Source organism: Cavia porcellus, unplaced genomic scaffold (genome assembly GCF_034190915.1).
Source record: "Cavia porcellus strain 051 isolate PalLab524CR breed Dunkin Hartley unplaced genomic scaffold, mCavPor4.1 scaffold_27, whole genome shotgun sequence".
In the NCBI taxonomy this organism is placed as follows: domain Eukaryota; kingdom Metazoa; phylum Chordata; class Mammalia; order Rodentia; family Caviidae; genus Cavia; species Cavia porcellus.
The window spans coordinates 8010617-8030354 of NW_026947510.1; the positions used below are offsets into that span (position 1 = coordinate 8010617).

General features: G+C 44.6%; 1 protein-coding gene across 4 annotated transcripts; it reads right to left on the reverse strand.

Moving 5' to 3' along the window:
• Positions 1–436: 436 nt before the first annotated feature.
• LOC100731409 (abasic site processing protein HMCES) lies at positions 437–19309 on the reverse strand. Of its 4 annotated transcripts, none has more exons than XM_063237815.1 (7): positions 19215–19309; positions 18364–18562; positions 11028–11171; positions 9183–9308; positions 6238–6419; positions 3160–3352; positions 437–1837 (listed from the first exon to the last, which is right to left on the reverse strand). In XM_063237815.1, the coding sequence occupies exons 2-7, from the start codon at positions 18544–18546 to the stop codon at positions 1601–1603; spliced, it is 1065 nt and encodes a 354-aa protein (XP_063093885.1). In that variant the 5' UTR covers positions 18547–18562; positions 19215–19309; the 3' UTR covers positions 437–1600. The 4 variants fall into 4 exon arrangements, with proteins under 4 accessions (XP_063093885.1, XP_063093884.1, XP_063093887.1 ...); XM_063237814.1 differs by lacking the exon at positions 19215–19309 and adding an exon at positions 19037–19209; XM_063237817.1 differs by lacking the exon at positions 19215–19309 and adding an exon at positions 18032–18142 and having other exon boundaries at positions 18364–18465.
• Positions 19310–19738: the final 429 nt, after the last annotated feature.

A 19738-nucleotide genomic window follows, 5' to 3' on the forward strand; every position in this document is an offset into this window, starting at 1 on the left:
GCTGCCACTGAAATGAGCTGTAAAGCTCTAGGGACCTGAGGGGCCAAGAAGCTTTCCTTTAGGACCCCTGGCACCTGCTACAGAGCCAGTACTGCCTTGGAATAACTGTCTAGGACAGGATGTGTCTGTAATGGTCACATCTCATGTCTTTGGAACAAACACAGCAGCCACTCTGACCCTGAGTGCAGTTGCGGAGTCACAGCCCAACCAATGGGCCATCCAGTGTGGAGATGCTGGGACATGCAATTAAGGGGATACTGGGTGACCCGGGGAATGTAAGGGTGGGAGTGGCTTTTCACAGAAGCCCCTTCATTCCCAGTACTGGCAACTCAAAGGGATGTTCACTTAAACTTCAGTTTCTATTGGAACAGAGGTCGCCCTTCCAGCCCCAGACTGGTGGCCTTTCCTATCCTGGAGTCAGAATCTGCTGAGCACATTTTTTTAGGGTGGCACATTTTTATTTGAAAGTTAATAGGTACACTTCAGTGTTTAAGGAGAAAAAAGTGACTTTTCCCCCGTCCCCTTGAAACCTGACAGCAAACAAAATACATTATTACTAACTTGTTTTATAAAGGAATTATTGTAAATACAAACCTGTGGAATGACAGATACATATTTTGTCATACCGTGGAAGGAAATATTTATGCTGCTTTTTGGAAACAAATTGCAACACCTGGTCCATTCTGGGCCGGCAGCATCACTCTTTCCTGCACAAGGTGATGGTGCTAAGACCTGTAGCTGCTCCCTGCCCGCTCCTGCCTTCTAGCACACTACTTTGACTTGGGCACAGAGATCAGAGCTTTTTGATGGGTTAAAAACATTAAACTATTTTAGTAAAGGAGTTAACAAATAAGATTATGACAGTATATACTTTGTGCTAGATAAACAAGCGCCTTTTGTGAGCCTCAAAAATAAAAACTCATCACAGTGCACCCATGGCAACAGCAAAGCAGTGCCGGAGTGAGACAGTGGGTAGCACATGTGGACTTGAGGATGACTTCTGCCATGGAAACGGCACCACACATCCCCAGAAAAGGGCCACTGCATGTGGCATCCTCCCAGGTCTCGGCCACCGCCACCAGTTCATTTTTCCCTGCTTTTTACAGTTTTGGTGATGTGGTCAGAAGAAATATTTTTACCACATCAGGGAAAGCCCAGTCAAACCAATGCAAAATACACAGTAAATGTTTGTTGATGTTCGCTTTGGAAGATAGTGCTAAACTTTCAGTTTCCATAATTTAAAAAGCAATTGTATGCCTTCCTTATTTTGAGGACAAGTGGAAAATAACACTTTTCTTTTCTTACATTAGTCTCTTGACATTTCTGAAGAATAACGTTTCACCCTTCTAAGAAAACCAAACCAAAGCCAAACCCATGTTACACTTTGGCTCCCATGGCCAGCAAGGAAGAGCCCTGTGGCAGTGGCAGGGCGGGGTAGTCCAATAGCAGGTGGCCCCTTTTCCAACTTACCACAGTCGCCCCCCTGTTCAAAGCCAGGGCACTTTCCTCATGAGCACATAACGTACATAGTCACTGCTGCCTCCTCCCGCACTCACACACCCGCACACGCACACCCGAGTGTCTGTGTCAGGGACGCTGCCTACTGACTGTGAGGCCGCTTGGCCGCGGGCGCCTCCTCCTTTTCCTGCTTCAGCCATCGCACCAGCAGGCCTGCACCACCTCTCTTGGCGGGCAGCGGGCTCTTCTGCAGGAACTGGCTGGACCACTGGGGTGTGTCGGACTTGTCCTTCTGGGGTGTCTCTTGGTCTTCCTTTTTGGGTGACTTCGTGGCTAGCCACTGCATCATCTTTTGGCTGCTGCCACTTGCCTTGGGCTCCTACGAAAGAAAAAGGCTCATAGCACCCAGTTCCAGCCTCCTGAATGGGCTGACTCAGTTAGAAGCCAAAAGAGGAGGAAGGCACTGGAGGGGCTCAGAGCATGGCAGAGAACAGAAATAGCACGTAGTGCTAGGAAATGAGGTTGGACTCGCAGTCCACACCCTCTGTGCCCCTTGCAGTCCCCACCGCCCAGCCCTGAGCAAAAAGATTCTGAATTAGCACAATGTGCCCTTCACAGAGTAAAGACCACACGGAAATGGGGCAGTGTCTGATGCAAAATGAAGATATATACATGTTTCATTTTAGAGTGAAAAACATGTCAGGGTAACAGGAGTTTGCAGAGACAAAAGAAAAATGAGGGCTGGGGATATAGTTCAGTGGCACAGTGCCTGCCTGGCAAGAGTGAGGTCTTGATTTTTAGTACAAAAAAAAAAAAAGAAAAGAAAAATGATGGCAGTGCCTATGGTAAGGGGAAAACAACTGTAAGAGAAACAGGACAAGGTGGTTGTCCTGGTGGCTTTTGTCCCGACACTGCTCTGAGCATGAACTCTCCAGGTCATCACAGGATCTCGCTGTGTAATCCAGGCTGGCCTTGAACTTAAGGTCATCTTTCTGCCTCAGCCTCTCAAGGGCTGAAACAATCAGGTGTGCACCACCATGTCTGGCTCGATGGGGTCAGTTAACTAAACTTAGGAACTTCGTCTGCACTGCAGGCCTCCCGTCCAGCCACTTTCCCTCCCCACACCCTGGGTCCTGTGAATACTGAGAGGGAACAGGGTGCTTCTCCACCTTGTGGCTGAAGCAGGTAACAGAAGAGACTGCAGAGACCAGCGGCCTGAGAGTGGACATCAGCAGGCTGAACGCTTGTGTCTTCCTCAATCACCTTCAGGAGAATTTGGTTTACCAGGTTCACCAAGGATGCCTCCAGTTTCCTTTCTTTTTTTTTCCATTTTTCTGGCTGGGAATTGAACTAGGTTTTTAAAATTTTGAGATAAGACTCTTAAGTCATTAAATTGCCCAAGCAGGGTTTGCACTAGTTATCCTCCTGCCTCAGCCCCTCAGGTAGCTGGGATGACAGATGTGCAGCCCTGCATCCAGTTCCAAAGCAATTTCTTTTTGTATGTGGGGGACTTTCTGAGGCACAGTCTTGCTATGCAGTCCAGATTAGGCTGGAACTTGCAGGGATCCTCCTGCCTCAGCCACCAGAGTGTGGTGGCTGATTACAGGTGGGTTAGCCCAGGCAGAGAGTGCTTCTGGGGGTGAAAGCTGGGACTAGGAAATGCCATAGGCTGAGAGACAAGGCAACATGACAGGCCCCTACCTTCTTGACCACCAAGTGGACAGGAGTCAGACACTCAGGGCTGTTGTTCCTCGAGTTGTTGACAATGGGGGAGACAGCGTGGAAGGTGATGTTCTCTGTGGGGCGGATCAGCTTCAGTGCCTCCTGAGTAGGGATATCCCCAAAGTCTAGCCACCTGGACACGGCCTCCTCTCCATCCAGGATGGCAGGCATCCTATGAGTTGGAATGTTGGGGCAGAGACAGTGAGGCAAGAGAAAGATACAGACTTGAGTCAGCTGACAGCAGCTACCCAGAGGCCACACCCATGCTCTGTGTCTCCCTTCTCTGTGCTGCACAGAAAAAGCGAACAGGGCCATGCTTGGGACTGGTGCATTAGCGCTCAGGCTAATAAACTGGTGGGCTTCCTACAGTCCCCAGCCTAGAACAAAGAACAAGGGATCCTTGAAAACTATCTATGAACAATCACCTCTGGTCTCATGACCCATGAAAGCCTATAGTAAGAAAGGGCTAGCTGGACACAGCAGCACTCGCCTGTAGTTCCAACTACTTGGAAGGCTGAGACAGAAGAATGCTTGAGCTCCGGAGTTTAAGGCCAGCCTCGGTACAGGGTAAGAGCCTGGCTCAAAAGAAATCCTTAAAATCTTTTTAACCTGAGTGTATTTTATGATAAATGGCATCTCTGCTTGTATTATAGATTACTTAACAGTAATTAGCAGTGTATTTTTGAGATAGGCACTTGCCTTGAACACACTAACCCAGGCTGGCCTCCTGAGTGCTGGGGTTACAGGTATGTGCCGTCAAACCCAACCAACAGTGCTTTACCTTTCTTTTTTTTTTGGGGGGGGGGGAGGGAACATGACAAGGTCTTGCTATGATCCTGTTCAAGGGTGGCCTTGATCTCACAGCAACCTTCCAGCCTCAGCCTCCCAAATATAGGCTACCATGCCCAGCCTGTTTTACTTAACATACAAAACGATGTTATAGCATTCTGCATGGCTGAGGCAGGAGGATCACAAATTTAAGCCCAGCCTGAGAAACTTAATGGCGCTGTCTGAAAATTAAAAACAAAAATGGCTGTGTATGTGTGTGTGTGTGTATATATATGTACAGATAGCTCGACGTGAAGGCCCTGAATTCAATACACAAAAACTAAAACAACTATATCACACAAAAGCATATTTTCATAGAGCTCAGGACAAGGCAGGTAATCCTAGTAGGTACAGTATTAACAATCTTTGCAACAGAACAGCAAAACTGTATATAAGTGTGTACTCAGATCTGGCAGTAACTATAAAGGTGTTATACAAGTACAGTCTGTTCTGCCAGTGCTTGTTTTTAAACTACAAACCTGTTTCAGTGTGACTGATGTGTCAAGAAGCAAATGGAGCAAAATGCAAATTCTGCATTTGCTTCCGCTGCATTTCATGTGTGCAAACGGAGTTGAACACAGGAAACTGTTTCTGTGGAGAGCCTGAGAAGGGCACGAAATGCATGCATACAAGCTACCTGCGCTTGCAAGGAAGGTCTCCAGGCTGAGCTCTATCCTTCAGTGCCTGGGAACTTCCTGTGTGTATATTTCAAGCACCCATTTCACTTCTCCAAAGCAGCTCAGCTGCCTGGCTCAGAACAGAGGTGGGCAGTGCATGGAGAGCAAACAGAAACATTTTAAATACTGAGGAACTTGAAATAACAAAGCATCTTCAAAGAAAAAACAAGAACATGTAATTATCTCCAGAGCAACAGATAAAAGGAATCCACAGCAGCCACAACACTGCAAAAATAGAAGAAATATCTATGGCTGGAGCAATTCCAAGAAGTAGTGTGAAGTGCTGACAAGGCCTAAGGAGCAGAAGCCAAGGAAACATTCTTTAACAAAGAAAAAAGCTTTTCTTACAAGGAAAGAGCACTATTTATACATGAAGACCTTAAACACTCTGAACTGGCTTCTTTGAATGCAAGTGTTGTGGCTTGGTGCCTTCTGCTATCAGAAGCTGCAGCACGGATGGAAACTACCCTCAGGAATTTCCAGGGTTGGGGCTGGGATGCAGTGCAGTGGCAAAGCCCCTGTCTAGCATTATTGGGCCATCGAGCCAGGCCTTGGTACCACCGGGGCACAGGAAAAAGCACGTAAGTGGTTTCATCCCAGCATCACACACAAAAAATATATAAAAAATTTCTAGTCATCTAGAAATTAAATGGATGAGGCTATACATTGGATCAAATATTCAGTTTTTTTGGAAGAGGGTCTCATGGGGTAGCCCCAGCTGGCCTTGAACTTGCAAGCAATTCTCCTGCCTCAACCTTCCAAGTATTAGGGTGACAGGCATGAGCCACCACACTTGACTATTTATTTTTTAAACTCAAGGCCTAATGAATACTAAACATATGCCCTACAACTGAATTAAAACTCCAAGGCCTAAACTTTTTTTTCTTTTCTTTTTGAAACAGGGTGTCACTATGCAATTCAGGCTGGCCTTAAGCTCACTTGGTAACCCAGGCTGGTCTTGAATTTTTGACAATCTTTCTGCTGCAGCCTCCCAAGTGCTGGGATTACAGGCACGTGCCATCACGCCCAGCCGTGGGCCTAAAATTATTTTAAAATGTCTGAAATCTCAATGGATTTCATGTGATTTTGACTCTAGTTTTGCAGTGTGATGATTTTTAAGAATGCATGTCATGTTATATCTAAATTGAATATAAGTATTTGAAAGACAGCTTTTTCTTTTTCTTTTTGGAGATGTGGCTCACTATGCAGCTTACGCTTGCCTTGAGCTCGCAATAATCCTCCTGCCTCAGTCTCCTAAATGCTGGGATTGATTATAGGTGTGCATCACTGCCCCTAGCTAGTTTTTAAAACTACCTACCCAAAAGCACAAAGGACAGACTTTCATCTGCATTCTTTTGGATCCAGGGATAGTAAGTGTGACTTTAGCCAAGCATGGTGATGCACACCTATAATGTGAGCTGCCCAGGAGGCTGAGGCAGGAAGATCATGAATTCAAGGTTAGCATGGGCAACTTAGTGAGAACTTGTCTCAAAATACAACAAGGAAAAACTGGCTGGGATTGATGCCCAGAACTAGACACAGAAAAGCTTGCCTGTGGTGGATATCATGCAAGCTTTTGCAGGAATCCACGGTAATGATGGTGTAGGAATACAGCAGGTCTCCTCCCTCGGGGGGCTCCCAGCAGTCAAAGATCCCTGCCATTGTCAGCGGCCTCCAGTGGTCCCAGACTTTTTCCCAGTCCTCTGTATTGTCCACAGTCCCACTGTTGCCTAGCTGCAAGCAAAAGAGGCAAATGAGCTTTTTGCAAAGGCTGGGCATGCCTCATACTGGACAGCATGGGGATCATCACAGGGGCGACTCTGCCATCACCATTAATCCCTTGACCCACTCACTGCCTGCAAGAGAAGGAGGCTTGGTGGCATAAAACTCCTTCTGCTCGACATGTAGGCTGCTGTGGCTGCCATGTACACCATTTGGTTGGGTGTTTGTTTTCATGGTGGCATAGGCATACCGGTGAGTGTGTGCCATCAAGCTTCACACTGTTTACCTGCACCAGCTGGCTGTCCTAACCTAATGACCCATGCAATCTGGTTGCCCACTTGCTGGGGTAACCTCCTCAGCCATCCTGACTTTCCTTCTCATCACACTGCTTCTACTTAAGGTACAGGATTCTGTTTAAGATCTGCAATACAGAAAGCAACGAAAAGCACCTCTTTTCACCTTAACAGTAAGGAAAAAAGCTACAGAATTTACATACCTATGCTTTCTCTCAACCTTAACAGAGAGCCGAGGTTGCCAGGCAACCAGGAAGGCTAAATGTAAGCAAAGGCGGGAGCTGGATGGGAGCAGGAACAGACATTAGCTGACGGTGGTGAAAGGTGGGACGCAGCAACTTTGGGTAGCAGCAAAGATTCAGATGTAATTACAACCACATGTGACAGCAGAGCAGGCAACCCACAGGCTGCTGCCATGGGCTCCCCACGCACCCGAGGAAGGCAGGGGAGGCAGGAGGCATGGGCGGGCATGGGAGGTGCTCCTCTGCAGAAGGACATACAAAAGGAACACGCTGCAGGGCCCTGGGAGCAGGAGGGCCTGTGAGGCAATGAGCAACCTCAGGAAAAGGGTGAGGCAGACTGGGAAAGCCAGAGACTGACGGCCTGTGGGCCAAACTGTGACAAAGAACCACTGCCACCCTGCAGCTCGGCAAGCACAAGTGACACACAGGCAGAGTAAGAGCAGAGACCTCGCCAAGGCCCAGGCTTCCAGGGAGTCCACAGCCACAGCAGTACCACGGCAACAACCTTCTGCACTCACTCTTGCCAAAGCACTACATACCACTGGAGAACCAGAAGAAGGGTGACAAGGGAAGCATGATTTCAGTCAAAGGCCACGACAGTCCCCCGACTGGACTGGCATAGTAAAAGCTTAATGGAAGAATTGCCAGAAGTATTATTTACTTCAGTTTCTGTTTTACATGTTATGCCTGACAATAACCAAAAACTATCAAGGCTGGACACAGTAAGGCACACCTTTAATACCAGTACCCTGGGAGGCTGAGGCAGAACAATCCAAAGTTTGAGACCATTCTGCGCAAATTAGTAACTTAACAAGATCCTGCCTCAAATAATAAAAGGGATGTGCCTCATTGCATAGATACCATCCCTACTACTGAAAAAGAACAAAACAATAAACTGAACACAAGTCAATGAAAATTGTCCAAACTGAATCACTGGAAAAAAAAACACAGAAGGGAACATCTAAGAACTATGGGACAATATCAAACCACCCAACCCTTGTAGAATTAGAATTCCAGGGATAAGGGTATAGCTGAGTGGTGTACCAAATATCAGGTTGTGAGTTTGGTCCTCAGCTTTTACTAAAAACAAACAAACAAACAAACAAAAAAGCACAGCATCAAAACAACAACAGGTGTGCTGGCACATGCCTGTAATACCAGAACTCTAGGAGGCTGAGGCAGGAGGATCCAAGTTTGAGCTTAGCATGGGGAACTTAGCAAGAGCCTATCTCCAAAAAAAGGTGGGATGTTACATGTACAAATGCCCTGACAGTTCAATTTCTAGCACAGAAAGGAGAAAAAAAGATAGACAGAAAAAGGACAGAAAGAAAGAATGACAGATTGAAATAAATTGAGCATAGTGGCACGTACCTGTAACACCAGACCTGAGGAGGCTAAAGCAGGAGAATCACAAGTTTGAGGCTATCGTGGGCTACATAGTAAGATCAAGGTCAGCTTTTGGCATGATCAAAAGCATAGTGAATTCTGCTGCCAAGTGCCGTTCAATGAAAAGGTTTATTTGCAAAAACATGACAGTGTGTCTTTCTCTACCTTATTCACTGGATCTGGCACTATGACATTTCTGGCTCTTCTCCAAAGCCAAAATCACCACGAAAGGTAAATGGTTTGAGTCAATTGAGGTCATCAAGGCACCACGACAATGTAATTAAAGACATGAAAAAGGACTTGGAAACTGCTTCATAAAGTGTTAGAATTGAGAAAGTAGTATTCGGGGGCTGGAGATTTAGCTCAGCGGCATAAGCATCTGCCCTGCAAGCAGGCAGTCGTGAGTTCGATCCCCGGTACCGATAAAAAGGAAAAAGACAAAAAAAAAAAAAAAAAAAAAAAAGAGAAAGTAGTATTCTGAGGGGGACTGATGGCAATGTGTCTTTCACTGTAATAAATGATTTAAACACTTCAACACAGCCCCCTTTTTTAAAAATCTCAATAAAGCTGTTGCTTAAAACAAAACAATACAAACCAACCTCCATGAGGGAAGGAAAAAATGTCCTTTGGGTCACTGCCAAGTATCACTGCTGGACCCTTTTAGGAAATGCATCCCAGGCAATTTCAGCACAGCGTTGACCACCACAGTGTAAACAGCAGAGCCTGCTCTGCACCAGGCTACATGGTACAGCACTATCGCACATGGCCATCACTGAAGGAAGTATCGTCATGTGGTACAGGATCTTGACTTGTCCCTGTCCTTCCTACAGTATACTGCAGACAGCTGCAGATACCTGCTTTGTCTCAGTCTGAGGAAAATAGATGAAGTATGGTTGTGGCTGGCTTGTTCCATGACATCGTTGCCACTCATAGAATCCATCTGCTAAGACAACACAGCGTCTTCCCTTTCCCAGCGGCACCTTAGAGAAAAGTGAGCATGACACAGTCATGTTTCAGAGATAGCACCAAGTTAAAATTTCAGTCACCGTATGAACCAGGAGAAGACATTTACAGAGTTCTCTGTATCTCACTTTTTTGTTTTCTTTGTAGTCGTGAGGATGGAGCCCAGGCTTTACATGTGCTAGGCAGGCACTCTATCACCAAGCTACCCTAGTCCTTTTCATTCTGAAACACTCTTACAAAGTTGCCCAGGCTGGGCTACAACATAGTAATCCTCAGGGGCTGGGGATTTAGCTCAGCGGCATAAGCGCCTGCCTTGCAAGCAGGCAGTCATGAGTTCGATCCCTGGTACCGATAAAAAGGGAAAAAGACAAAAAAAAGAAAACATAGTAATCCTCTTGCCTCAGCCTCCCAAGTAGCTGGTATTATAGGTCTAAGCCACCGAGTCTGCCTTACTTATGCATAAAGTCACCATTCCAATACACTGATGCTGAAAAGTACATAAAAGAAGTAGCTTTTTTTTAGTAAGTAGGTACGCATAGTAGCTGGTCTCTAATGTTGGCCCCCAGTTAACCACATATGCTTCCTGGTACCCACAGCCACACAGTCCCCTGGTATACTACGCAGGGAGGACAACAGCATTTATCCTGCCTTGAGTCGTGAGCTCTGTGCTCCAGGAGCTGCTGTGTCAGTGCCTGAGTACTCCATACCCTCAAGCTAGGAATGGGGAAGGCTTCCAGATATTTTAGCTCTAACCCTGTTATGGCTTGTATCTAGATGTCTCCCTAAAGCCTCATGGGGTCATACAGGCAGATTTTTTAGAGGTGGTTGGATATAGAGTGTGTGATCTTGAAATTGATTCATAGTACAAAGCTCAAGGGTACTAAGGTTAAGGGTATGAGTGCTACCTACTTTAAGTAGACTGGATAAGATAAAAGGGGCCAAAAGACACTGTCGAGGCCTCTTGCTTGTTTTGCTCCTTTCTGTCTGCCATGAACTGGTTCTCCTCTGTGATGTCCTTCTGCCAAACCACCCCTGCCTTGGAGCCAGTAGATTATGGGCTGAAATCTCTACAAACTGTGAGTTAAAAAACCCTCCCCCACTTTAACTTTAGGTGTTGCGTATTTTGTCTCAGCAACAAGAAAGTAACTAATATACCTTCCCAGCTGAGATGGCAGGTGGACATCCATTCCCAGCTATCCCCTGATTATAAGTAAGTCCACACAATACAAAAGAAACACTTATGTTAAGTGACTACATTAGCACAGGTGGTGGTGCATGCCATAATCCCTGTAATTCCAGCACTCTGTGAAGCAGGAGGACTGAGAGTTTGAATCTTAGCCGGGGCAACTTAACAAGGCCCTGTCTTAAACTAAAAAAATGTAAAAGATGTAGTTCACTGAAGGCCTTAGATTCAGTTCCCAGTACTACAAAAACACCAAAACAAGATGAAACAAAAAACCCACTATTTTACAGCACTCAACATAAACAATTTGGCTTTTTTTCTTTTTCTTTTCTTTTTCTTTTTGGAGACAGGGTCTCACTATGTAGCCCAGGCTGACTTCAAACTCAGGGCAACCCGCCTGCCTCAGCCTACCAAGTGCTGGATTATAGACATGAATTACCACATTCAGTCAACATTAACAGTTTGGAACCTTATTTTATTTCTCAGTTATACAAGGCACTAAACAGCTGTCAGAAAACAGAGCATGTGCCTTTTCTCTAGACCAGTGACCTACCTTGAACGACCGTTTCTCCAGGATGGTATCACTGCGACAGTTGATGGTGTTGAATTGCAGCTTGGAAGGGTCACTTTCTTTGAACCAAGAGGGGACCAGGCCCCATCTCATGGGAGCAATGATCTGTTCTGATGAGTCTGCATCCTGCCATAGAAAAAGGTTAAGAGCAGTGAGATACAATAAAATCTGAAATACCAAACAGACATGTATGTTATATTAACATTAGCATGAAAAGACAAACAGCACACAATTTTGCAAAAAAAAGTCTACTTTAAAACACTGAAATGGCTCACATGACACAGACGATTTGAGTTGCGTTAGGGAGGGGACACAAAGAGTTTTGAATTTACCATATTTTTTAAAAAATTTTATTTAAAAGGAAAAAGAGAAAAACACAAAACAAAACAAAGCGGTGTAAGGGTACAAGTAATACAGAACTACAAAAAAAAAAAAAAAACAAAAAAAACAAAACACAGTAAGAAATCACCAGTTAATAGATCACACATTATCATCATAGAGATAGTTGCTCAAGTCATAGTATCAAAGCACACAAAGTGAACATTCAAACAGAGAGACTGCAAACGGTTGTGTTCAATGATCCAACCAAAAACATTAATATGGTCAGCTATTTAACACCCCTAAACACACTTGCAGTTGTATCCTTTAGAACACTTTTTTTCCCTCTCTTTTTTACAACAAAATTTACACATTTTGGGTTTTATTACTCCTTAGTTCTTATTACTTTTTTTTGGAAGAGAATAAAGTCAAATATGGCAAAACAAAGCTGTCAGTCAAAACCAAGGATAGACATACTACATGATGTAAAAACAGAGTACAAGGTTATCAACAATGGTTACCATAATGCCTCTTGCTTCCTTAAAAAGAATTGTCTATCTCATCAGGTATTATAAAGTTGAACAAAACAGTAGAGAACAAGACAAATAAAACTTAAACATTGTAAACATTACAGGACTTCCAAAGGAGATAACAGTCAAACCAGAATGGGCATCTTAGTGAGTCTTACTGCCTTCAAAGTAGTTGCCTATACCCTCAAACTTGATACTATCATACAGAACGGAACAGAGTCTAATCAGTCAAAACAAGATAGTGGGAGTATTGCAGGACTTCAAAACAAGTTAATAGGAAATCAAAAAAAGTTACTATAGTATATCCTGCTAATTTTTAAAATTTTTCCCCTTAATTAAAAAAACCATAAAAAATAACTAAATAATTTTTAATGAATAAGGGAGAGATTGAGATAAAAGAGGACATAACAACAATACAGGTCAAAGCAAAACTGTTTCAGCAACCTAGTGCTTCACCACCAAATAATCTGACTTAATAGTAGTTATCATAGTGTCTGTCTTTTTCCTTAAAATATTTGAATATAACTTCATATACTATAGCTTCAAATATTTCCATATCAAGAAGCCCAGAATAAAGCCTTTCCAATTAGTAAATAAAAACTTTATAAGGCTTCAAGGCCACATAATGGGGAATCATGATTACCACATACTTTTATATATTTGAATCATTACTTACCATATTTTTTTTAATCTGTACCTTTGGGATAGACAGATTTCATGTGGCCCCATTTGGGGGGGGGGGTTCAGGGGATTGAACTAACGACCTCACACTTGCCAGGCATGAGCTTATGCCGCTGAGCTAAATCTTCAACCTTGGTCCCAACATTTTTAAAACACATGTTAAAAACGGATGTAGTGGCTCACACCTGTAATCCTAGCATTTGGGGAGGCCAGGGTAGGGGATCACTGTGAATGAGTCCAGCCTGGGCTACAAAGTGAACTCAATGCCAGCCTGAACAACACAGCAAAACTGTGTCTCAAAAAGACAATAAATAAATAAAACACCTGTAGTAGCTCAGTGGTATAAGTGCCTGCCTGGCAAACACGAGGTTGTGAGTCTGATTTCTAGTACCAAAAAAAAAAAAAAAAAAAAAAAAAAAAACAAACTAGGCATGATGGCGTACACCTGTAATCCTGGCACTTGGGAAGCTAATGCAGGAAGATCATTGCAAATTCGAGATCAGCCTGAGCTATAAAGTAAGCTCAAGGCCAGCCTGAACTGCATAGTGAGACCCTGTCCCAAAGACCAAAACAGAACCAAAAAAACAGGCCAGGGATTTAGCCCGGTGGTAAACTCCTGCCTGGAAGCATGAGGTCCGAGTTTGATCCCCAGTACCAAAAAAAAAAAAAAAGCAATTAGGTGACAGACCTGTAATCCTGACTAGTGGGAGGTTCAGGCAAGAAAATGGCAAATTTGAGGCCATCATGGGTAACTTAACAAGTTACCCATGACTCAAAATTTTAAAAAAGGGATCTAGGGAGACAGCTCAGTGGTAGAGCACTTACTTGGATATGTACAGCCCTGGGTTCCAGCCCCAGAACTGAAAAAAGTAAGCACTGAGAAGTAGTTTTGTGTAGAAGAGTTAATACTGCGGACCAGAAGATGCTACTTTTAGAAGGGTCTACTTACAAGCTAACCTTCCATTAGCATTTTGGAACTCGAGTTTTGAGAAGGTTCACACTTTTTCCTATTGGACAAAGTGGTTTACTCTGCCTAGTCTCCCTGAAGGAAAAGATAAGCGGAGATGGTGATACATACTTCTAATCTGAATCAGGAGGCTGAGGGAAGAAGAGGCTAAATTCCAGGCCAGTCTGGAAGACTGAGGCCTTGTCTCAAAAAATAAATAAATAAAACAAAAAACCAACACCACCAAAAACAACCAAGCCAAACCAACAATAAGGTTAATGCTAAACGTTGGGCTTCTGTTTATTCATTCATTCATTTACTCTGTGTGTCTTATTATGTACTCCAGGCTGGCCTTGAATTCAAAGTAATCCTCCTGCCTCAGCCTATAATGTGCCACCATACCTGGCTCTGTAGTTTTGCATGTATAATTCTCTTCACACACACACACACACAACACACACACACACACACACACACACACACACACATGGAGTTGATTCTCAATCTGTTAACTGACCTACAAAAAGGTTCTGATTAGTCTACTTATACTGTCAAATGTAAAAACTATAAAAGTCATCATAATTCAAATTAGCCAAATATATTTGAGTGCACTCTGATTTTGTTTTGTCTGTTAAACTGTTTGTCTGTCTGTCCAATCTGTACAGATCATCTAAGTATGTTTCTTGATTTGTCATATCCATAATCAGCTGATTTTTGAGCTCAAATATTTTTTTCTTTTGCATTTTTGGATTTGTTCAGAACTTAATATGGGTTATAGAGCCAAAAGCATGCTTCTACCTGAGTTGCCAGCTGGTCAAATGATGCTATAATTGGTTGTGTAAAGTTAATGTATACTGTTGTTTATGTACCATCACTGGAGAACTCTTTGTTCAAAAATAGTGTGTTTGGTGTGTTTGGGGCTGGGGATTTAGCTCAGTGGCATAAGCACCTGCCTTGCAAGCAGGCAGTAGTGAGTTTGATCGCTAGTACCGATTAAAAAAAGAAAAAGTGTGTTAAGTGTTGTGATTGGGTTTCCCATAAATCATCAAAAAATTTATTAAGATAATTAAACAATTTGGAGAGATAAGATGATATTCTTGAAGCTGTATAACTATCTGAATAAAGGTAATTTGAATTTGGACATAAAAAAGATAATTAAAAATCCTTTGGGGTACGGAGATACTATTGGATAGGACTACCTTTTGGTGAATAAAGAAGCAGTTGCCTGGGAAAAATCATTATCATCTTTGTTCATTAATGGGAGGTCCCGATAATCTCAATAGCTTTATGGGAGACACCTTAATAAATGTTGTTAAAAATGTTACTATGAAGTCAGGCGTGGTGGCTCATGCCATAATCCCAGCACTCGGGAGGCTGAGGCAGGAGGATCGTTGCGAGTTCGAGACCAACCTAGGCTACAAAGTGAGCTCAAGGCCATCCTGAACTGCATGGCGAGACCCTGTCTCAAAAAGACAAAAAAAAAAAAATACAGTTACTGTGTTAAGTTTACATTGGTAATCATCAAAAGGTTAAGTTTTCCAGAAGTAGTACAATAAAGTTTTTTCATAACAGATGTCCTTGTTACAAACTAAGAAATAAAGACTTTCATATGGCTGTGGGAAAAAAAAAAGAAAAACAAAACCCAGCCAGGACTACATAGTAGGACCTTGCCTCAAAAAACAACAAAACAAAACCCTAAGAACTTAGTGGGACAAGTTGAGGTCTCCATCTCCATTTTGGGAGGCCCTCTTCCAACCCCATCCAGTAATAGCGTTTATAGGCAGCTAAATGAGCAACAGTCTAATAGGGATAGGCCTTTGAAGGAGCCAGTGCAAAAGATCAGACACCTTACACTGTGAGGAGACAGACACCTCCCATTGTCCGCCAGACCTTAAGACAAGAGATAAAACAAATGCAACCACACCCTAAGGATAAACATCAGGAATTGGTATCCATCACCTTGATAAAGCCAAAAGGAGTTACCAACAGAACCCCCACAGGAAAGACCTTGTTCTGTATTCATGCTCACTTCTAGTGACCCGTTTCCCACGTGACTCCAATTTAATCAATTTTACCTGAGTGATTATACTCATAATCTTATTGGTTGACCACAGTTCGGTCCCACCTCATGCCCACCGTGGCAGTTCCCATTTTTCCCACGTTGGACCCACCTCACCTTGTGGTTTTGCTCTGTAAAAATCCCTACAAAAGGCAGGGTCTTCAGGAACCCACTCAGGATCCCTTCTGTCTCTCAATAAAAATATTCTGTTCTTAACCTCTGTTGTTCCTAAAATTTATTCCTCAATTTTAGAGAATACAAACTTATACTGGACATTTAGCAGGTTGGGAGTTTTATTCCTCTATATCAATAGGACAATTCCATTCCACCACGGAGACTTATGCCAATGCCAAGGGACACTTCTAGTAGTGACTTGTGGTGCTACTAGTACCCGGGGGGTAGAGGTGAGGGGTGCTGCTAAATATCCTACAACAGTACAGCACAGCTCCCCATATCAAAGAATTATCCTGCACTCATATTTTGACAGTGCCTACCTAAGCTGAGAAACCTGGTCCTCACAAATTCTGCTGTCACCTCCGACTTGAACGTGTTCACTGGGCAACTGCAAACCAAACTCAATCATGAGGGCAATGAATTCAGTGAGTGAAAAACCAAAATACTAAAAATACTTCTCGGTATCAGTCATCTTGCCTCCCCTTTTTGGACAGGGAGGGCAACAGTTGGGAGCACTGGGGCAGATAAAGAAAAAAGTAACCAACTGCAAATTAGTGGTTTCAAATGCAAATACTACAACCTGAGTGGGCGTTAAGAATTTGGATGAGTTGTAACGCTTCTAATTTTGCCTTAAAATTTACACATTTGAGAAAAATGAGGTATCAAATATTTATCAAATTGAGAAACAACAGCAAATGTTAAAGATAATTTTTTTTTTTTATTGGTACCAGGGATCGAACTCACGACTGCCTGCTTGTAAGGCAGGCGCTTATGCCGCTGAGCTAAATCCCCAGCCCCTAAAGATAATTTTTAAAACTTCCACTTATTTTTGCACCATAAGCAGCTGGCTCCAAGGTAGGGTGGCAAGGGGGCAGAAGGGGGAGAATGGAACCCAGTGCTTTTGTACTGAGCTACATCCTAGTCCCTTTTTATTTCTGGGGACCAGGTCTTGCCAAGTGGCTAAACTGGCCTTGGCCATCCTCCTGCCTCAGTATTCCCAGTATCTGAGATTACAGGTGTGCACTATCATTCCTCACCCTAATCATGACATTTTAAGATGTTATCAAAAGCATTTAAAATATTTATGATGTAGAGAAACTTGCTTTTTGGAACAGAAGAAAAAGAACTTAAAACTTCATTACAAATTGACTCTCTCTCTCCCCCCACTCCACTTTTGCAGTCTTGCATCACCAGGAACTTTTGCCCCCTTGCCACCCTACCTTGGAGCCAGCTGCTTATGGTCTAAAACCTCTACAAACTGTAGCTAAATAAACCTTTCCCCCTTAAAAGAAGTAATTAATCGACACTGCAACACTATGAACACAATAAATTACCAATAACTAAGTCAAGTGTGCTGCACACCTATAGTACCCACATTTGGGGTGTTATCCACGTTCTCTGCTTGAGCCCAGCTTGGTCAGTTTAGCAAGAGCCTTTCTCAAAATAAAGGGCTGAGAATGTACCTTAATGTGAGGGCCTGGGGGCGTTAATCCCTAGTATCTAAGAAGAAAAAAATTCTTCAAGTAACAAAACCAAATACGTATGTTTCTAGCTTTAGTAAAAAACAAAACGACTGACAACACAAAAAAAAGAACAGAAAACTTTCAAGGCTTAAGAAAAATCAGAAGTGCTTTAAATTAGCTGTTCTTTTATTTGTTTCCCCATTTTGGTTTTCTGAAGCAGCATCTTGGTCTTGCTATGTAATCCAAACTGACTTCAAATTTACTAATGTAGTCCAGGCTGCCATGGAACTAGTAATCCTCCTGCCTCAGCCTCCAGAGTAGCTGGAATGACAAATGTGTGCCACCACTCCAGCTAAATTAGTTCATTATAAGTCTGCCCTAGGGGTGAGTCAGCTGGCTTGGTTAAAGGGGTACAGAAAAAATATTTTTTGTGGTTTTTTTTTGGTCTTTTCCTTTTTTATTGGTACCGGGAATCAAACTCACAAATGCCTGCTTGCAAGGCAGGTGCTTATGCCGCTGAGCTAAATCCCCAGCCCCGAAAAAATATTTTTTGGAGAAAAGGTCTGGTCTCGAACTCATTGTGATCCTTCTATCTCAGCATCCCAAGTGCTGGGGGAAATTTTAAAAAGATACTCAAATGACCCTGATAAGTGAGGTCTGAAATCTGCTGCCTTAAAACAATTCAAATTCAAGGCTCATAAACTGGGCACAAATTAAGGCTGGTACAGCAACTACAGAAAAAAAAAAAAAAAAAAAAAAATATATATATATATATATATATAAAATAAAAATTGGCCGGGCATGGTGGCTCACACCTGTAATCGAAGCACTCTGGAGGCTGAAGCAGAGGATCGTTTCAATCAAGTTCGATACCAGCCTGGGCTACAAAGTGAGCTCAAGATCATCCTGAACTGCATAGTGAGTCCCTGTTTCAAAAAGGCAAAAAAATAAATAAAAAATTAAAAATTAAAATAAAAAAATACAATGGCCAAAGAACATGGAAGGAGTCATCTCAACTTACAAAACAAGAATAAACCTTCTTTCTGCGGGGCTCAGGGTTAGTAGCTCTCAAGTGGGGCGGGATCCGGGCCAGCCGGAGGCTGGGCACACCCGACCCACAGGCCAGGACGGCCCTAGAGAACGTTACCTTTTCCAGGTGCAGGCGCGACAGCAGCACCGGGTTGCAGCTCTGCGGGCTCTGGTTGTAGGAAGGGTGGTACTTCTCAGGCTGTCTCCATTCGGGGAGCCGCCGCAGGCCGCCGCGGTCGCGGTAGGCACAGGCCCTGGCCAGCACTTCCCTGGGCAGGTGGCAGGATGTCCGCCCGCACATCGTCGTCGCGCTTGCCCTGCAATCAGCAAACACCGGGAAGAGCGCGCTCGCGGGCCTCCGAAGTGAGGACCTTATCTTGTGGTTTTTGCACTGGGTCCCGCTGTGCACCCAGGTCGGCCTGGACAGGCGGAGATCCTGCTGCCTCAGCTTCCTGTGCTGGTAGCTGGATACTGTAGGTCCCCATAAGTTTTTTGGTTGTTTCTTGTCTTTTGAAACAAAGTTTCACTATGCAGTTCAGGCTGGCCTTAAACTCACTATGCTAAACTCGAACACCCAGTGATCCTCCCATCTCAACCTCCCAAGTGCTGGGATTACAAGTGTGTGCCCTTAACCCAGCAGCCACCCGCGCTGGGATCCGATCCGAAACCCTTCCGCAGTTCCTTGGAAACTTCCCGGAGCTCCCGCCTTCGCCCCCAACCTAACGGCGCGCAGGGTGCGAAGGTGGAGAACAGGGTCCCCCGGCCAACTACGGACTCGGTCCCTGCGGTACCTGAGGCCGCGCCTCGGTCCGAGGAGTCTGTCGCACCACTTCCGGCCCCACTCGGTTTGAGGGGTCGCGGCAAAAGCCGACTCCTGAGAACACCGAAGCCCCCAAGGCCTACAGCCCAAGGCTCTTTCCCGCGCTTCGCGGAGCCCGGTCCCACGCTCGACGCCGCGCCTCGTCTCACCGTCAGTCAGCTTTGCAGCCAGCCAGCCGTCGCCTCCTTTCTAGCCGCCGCGCGCGCTCAGCCCCGCCCACCGCGCTCCGCCAACCGGAACCGCCCTCCGGATAGGCCCCGCCCCCGCGCTGCGGCCTCGGGTGTCAGACCGCCTTCCGGAAAGACCGAGAAAGTGCCTACGGGACCTCGCGGTCCCCGGCTTCTCCGGCTGGCTAGGTTAACCCTCGACCTCCCGACCTCGCCTATGGCGCTCATGGGCGCCCCAGTGTCTAGATTCCAGTCCAGGTGGCTGCTCAGGGTGGGCCAACTACAGAAACAGGGAAACAGCTGGGCCACGCAAATCACCCTAACCTTTGGGCATCAGAGCTAGACCTGTGACTGTCCTACCCCAGCACACAACCCAGATCTCCCAGGGCGACTTCCCCCTATTGTACCAGTAGAGGTGGAACCTAGGGCTTTCACAGTTACATTCAGCCTAGGGTGGCCCCGGAATCTGATTCCATCAGTCTTAGGATAGGAACATCTGGGGTAGA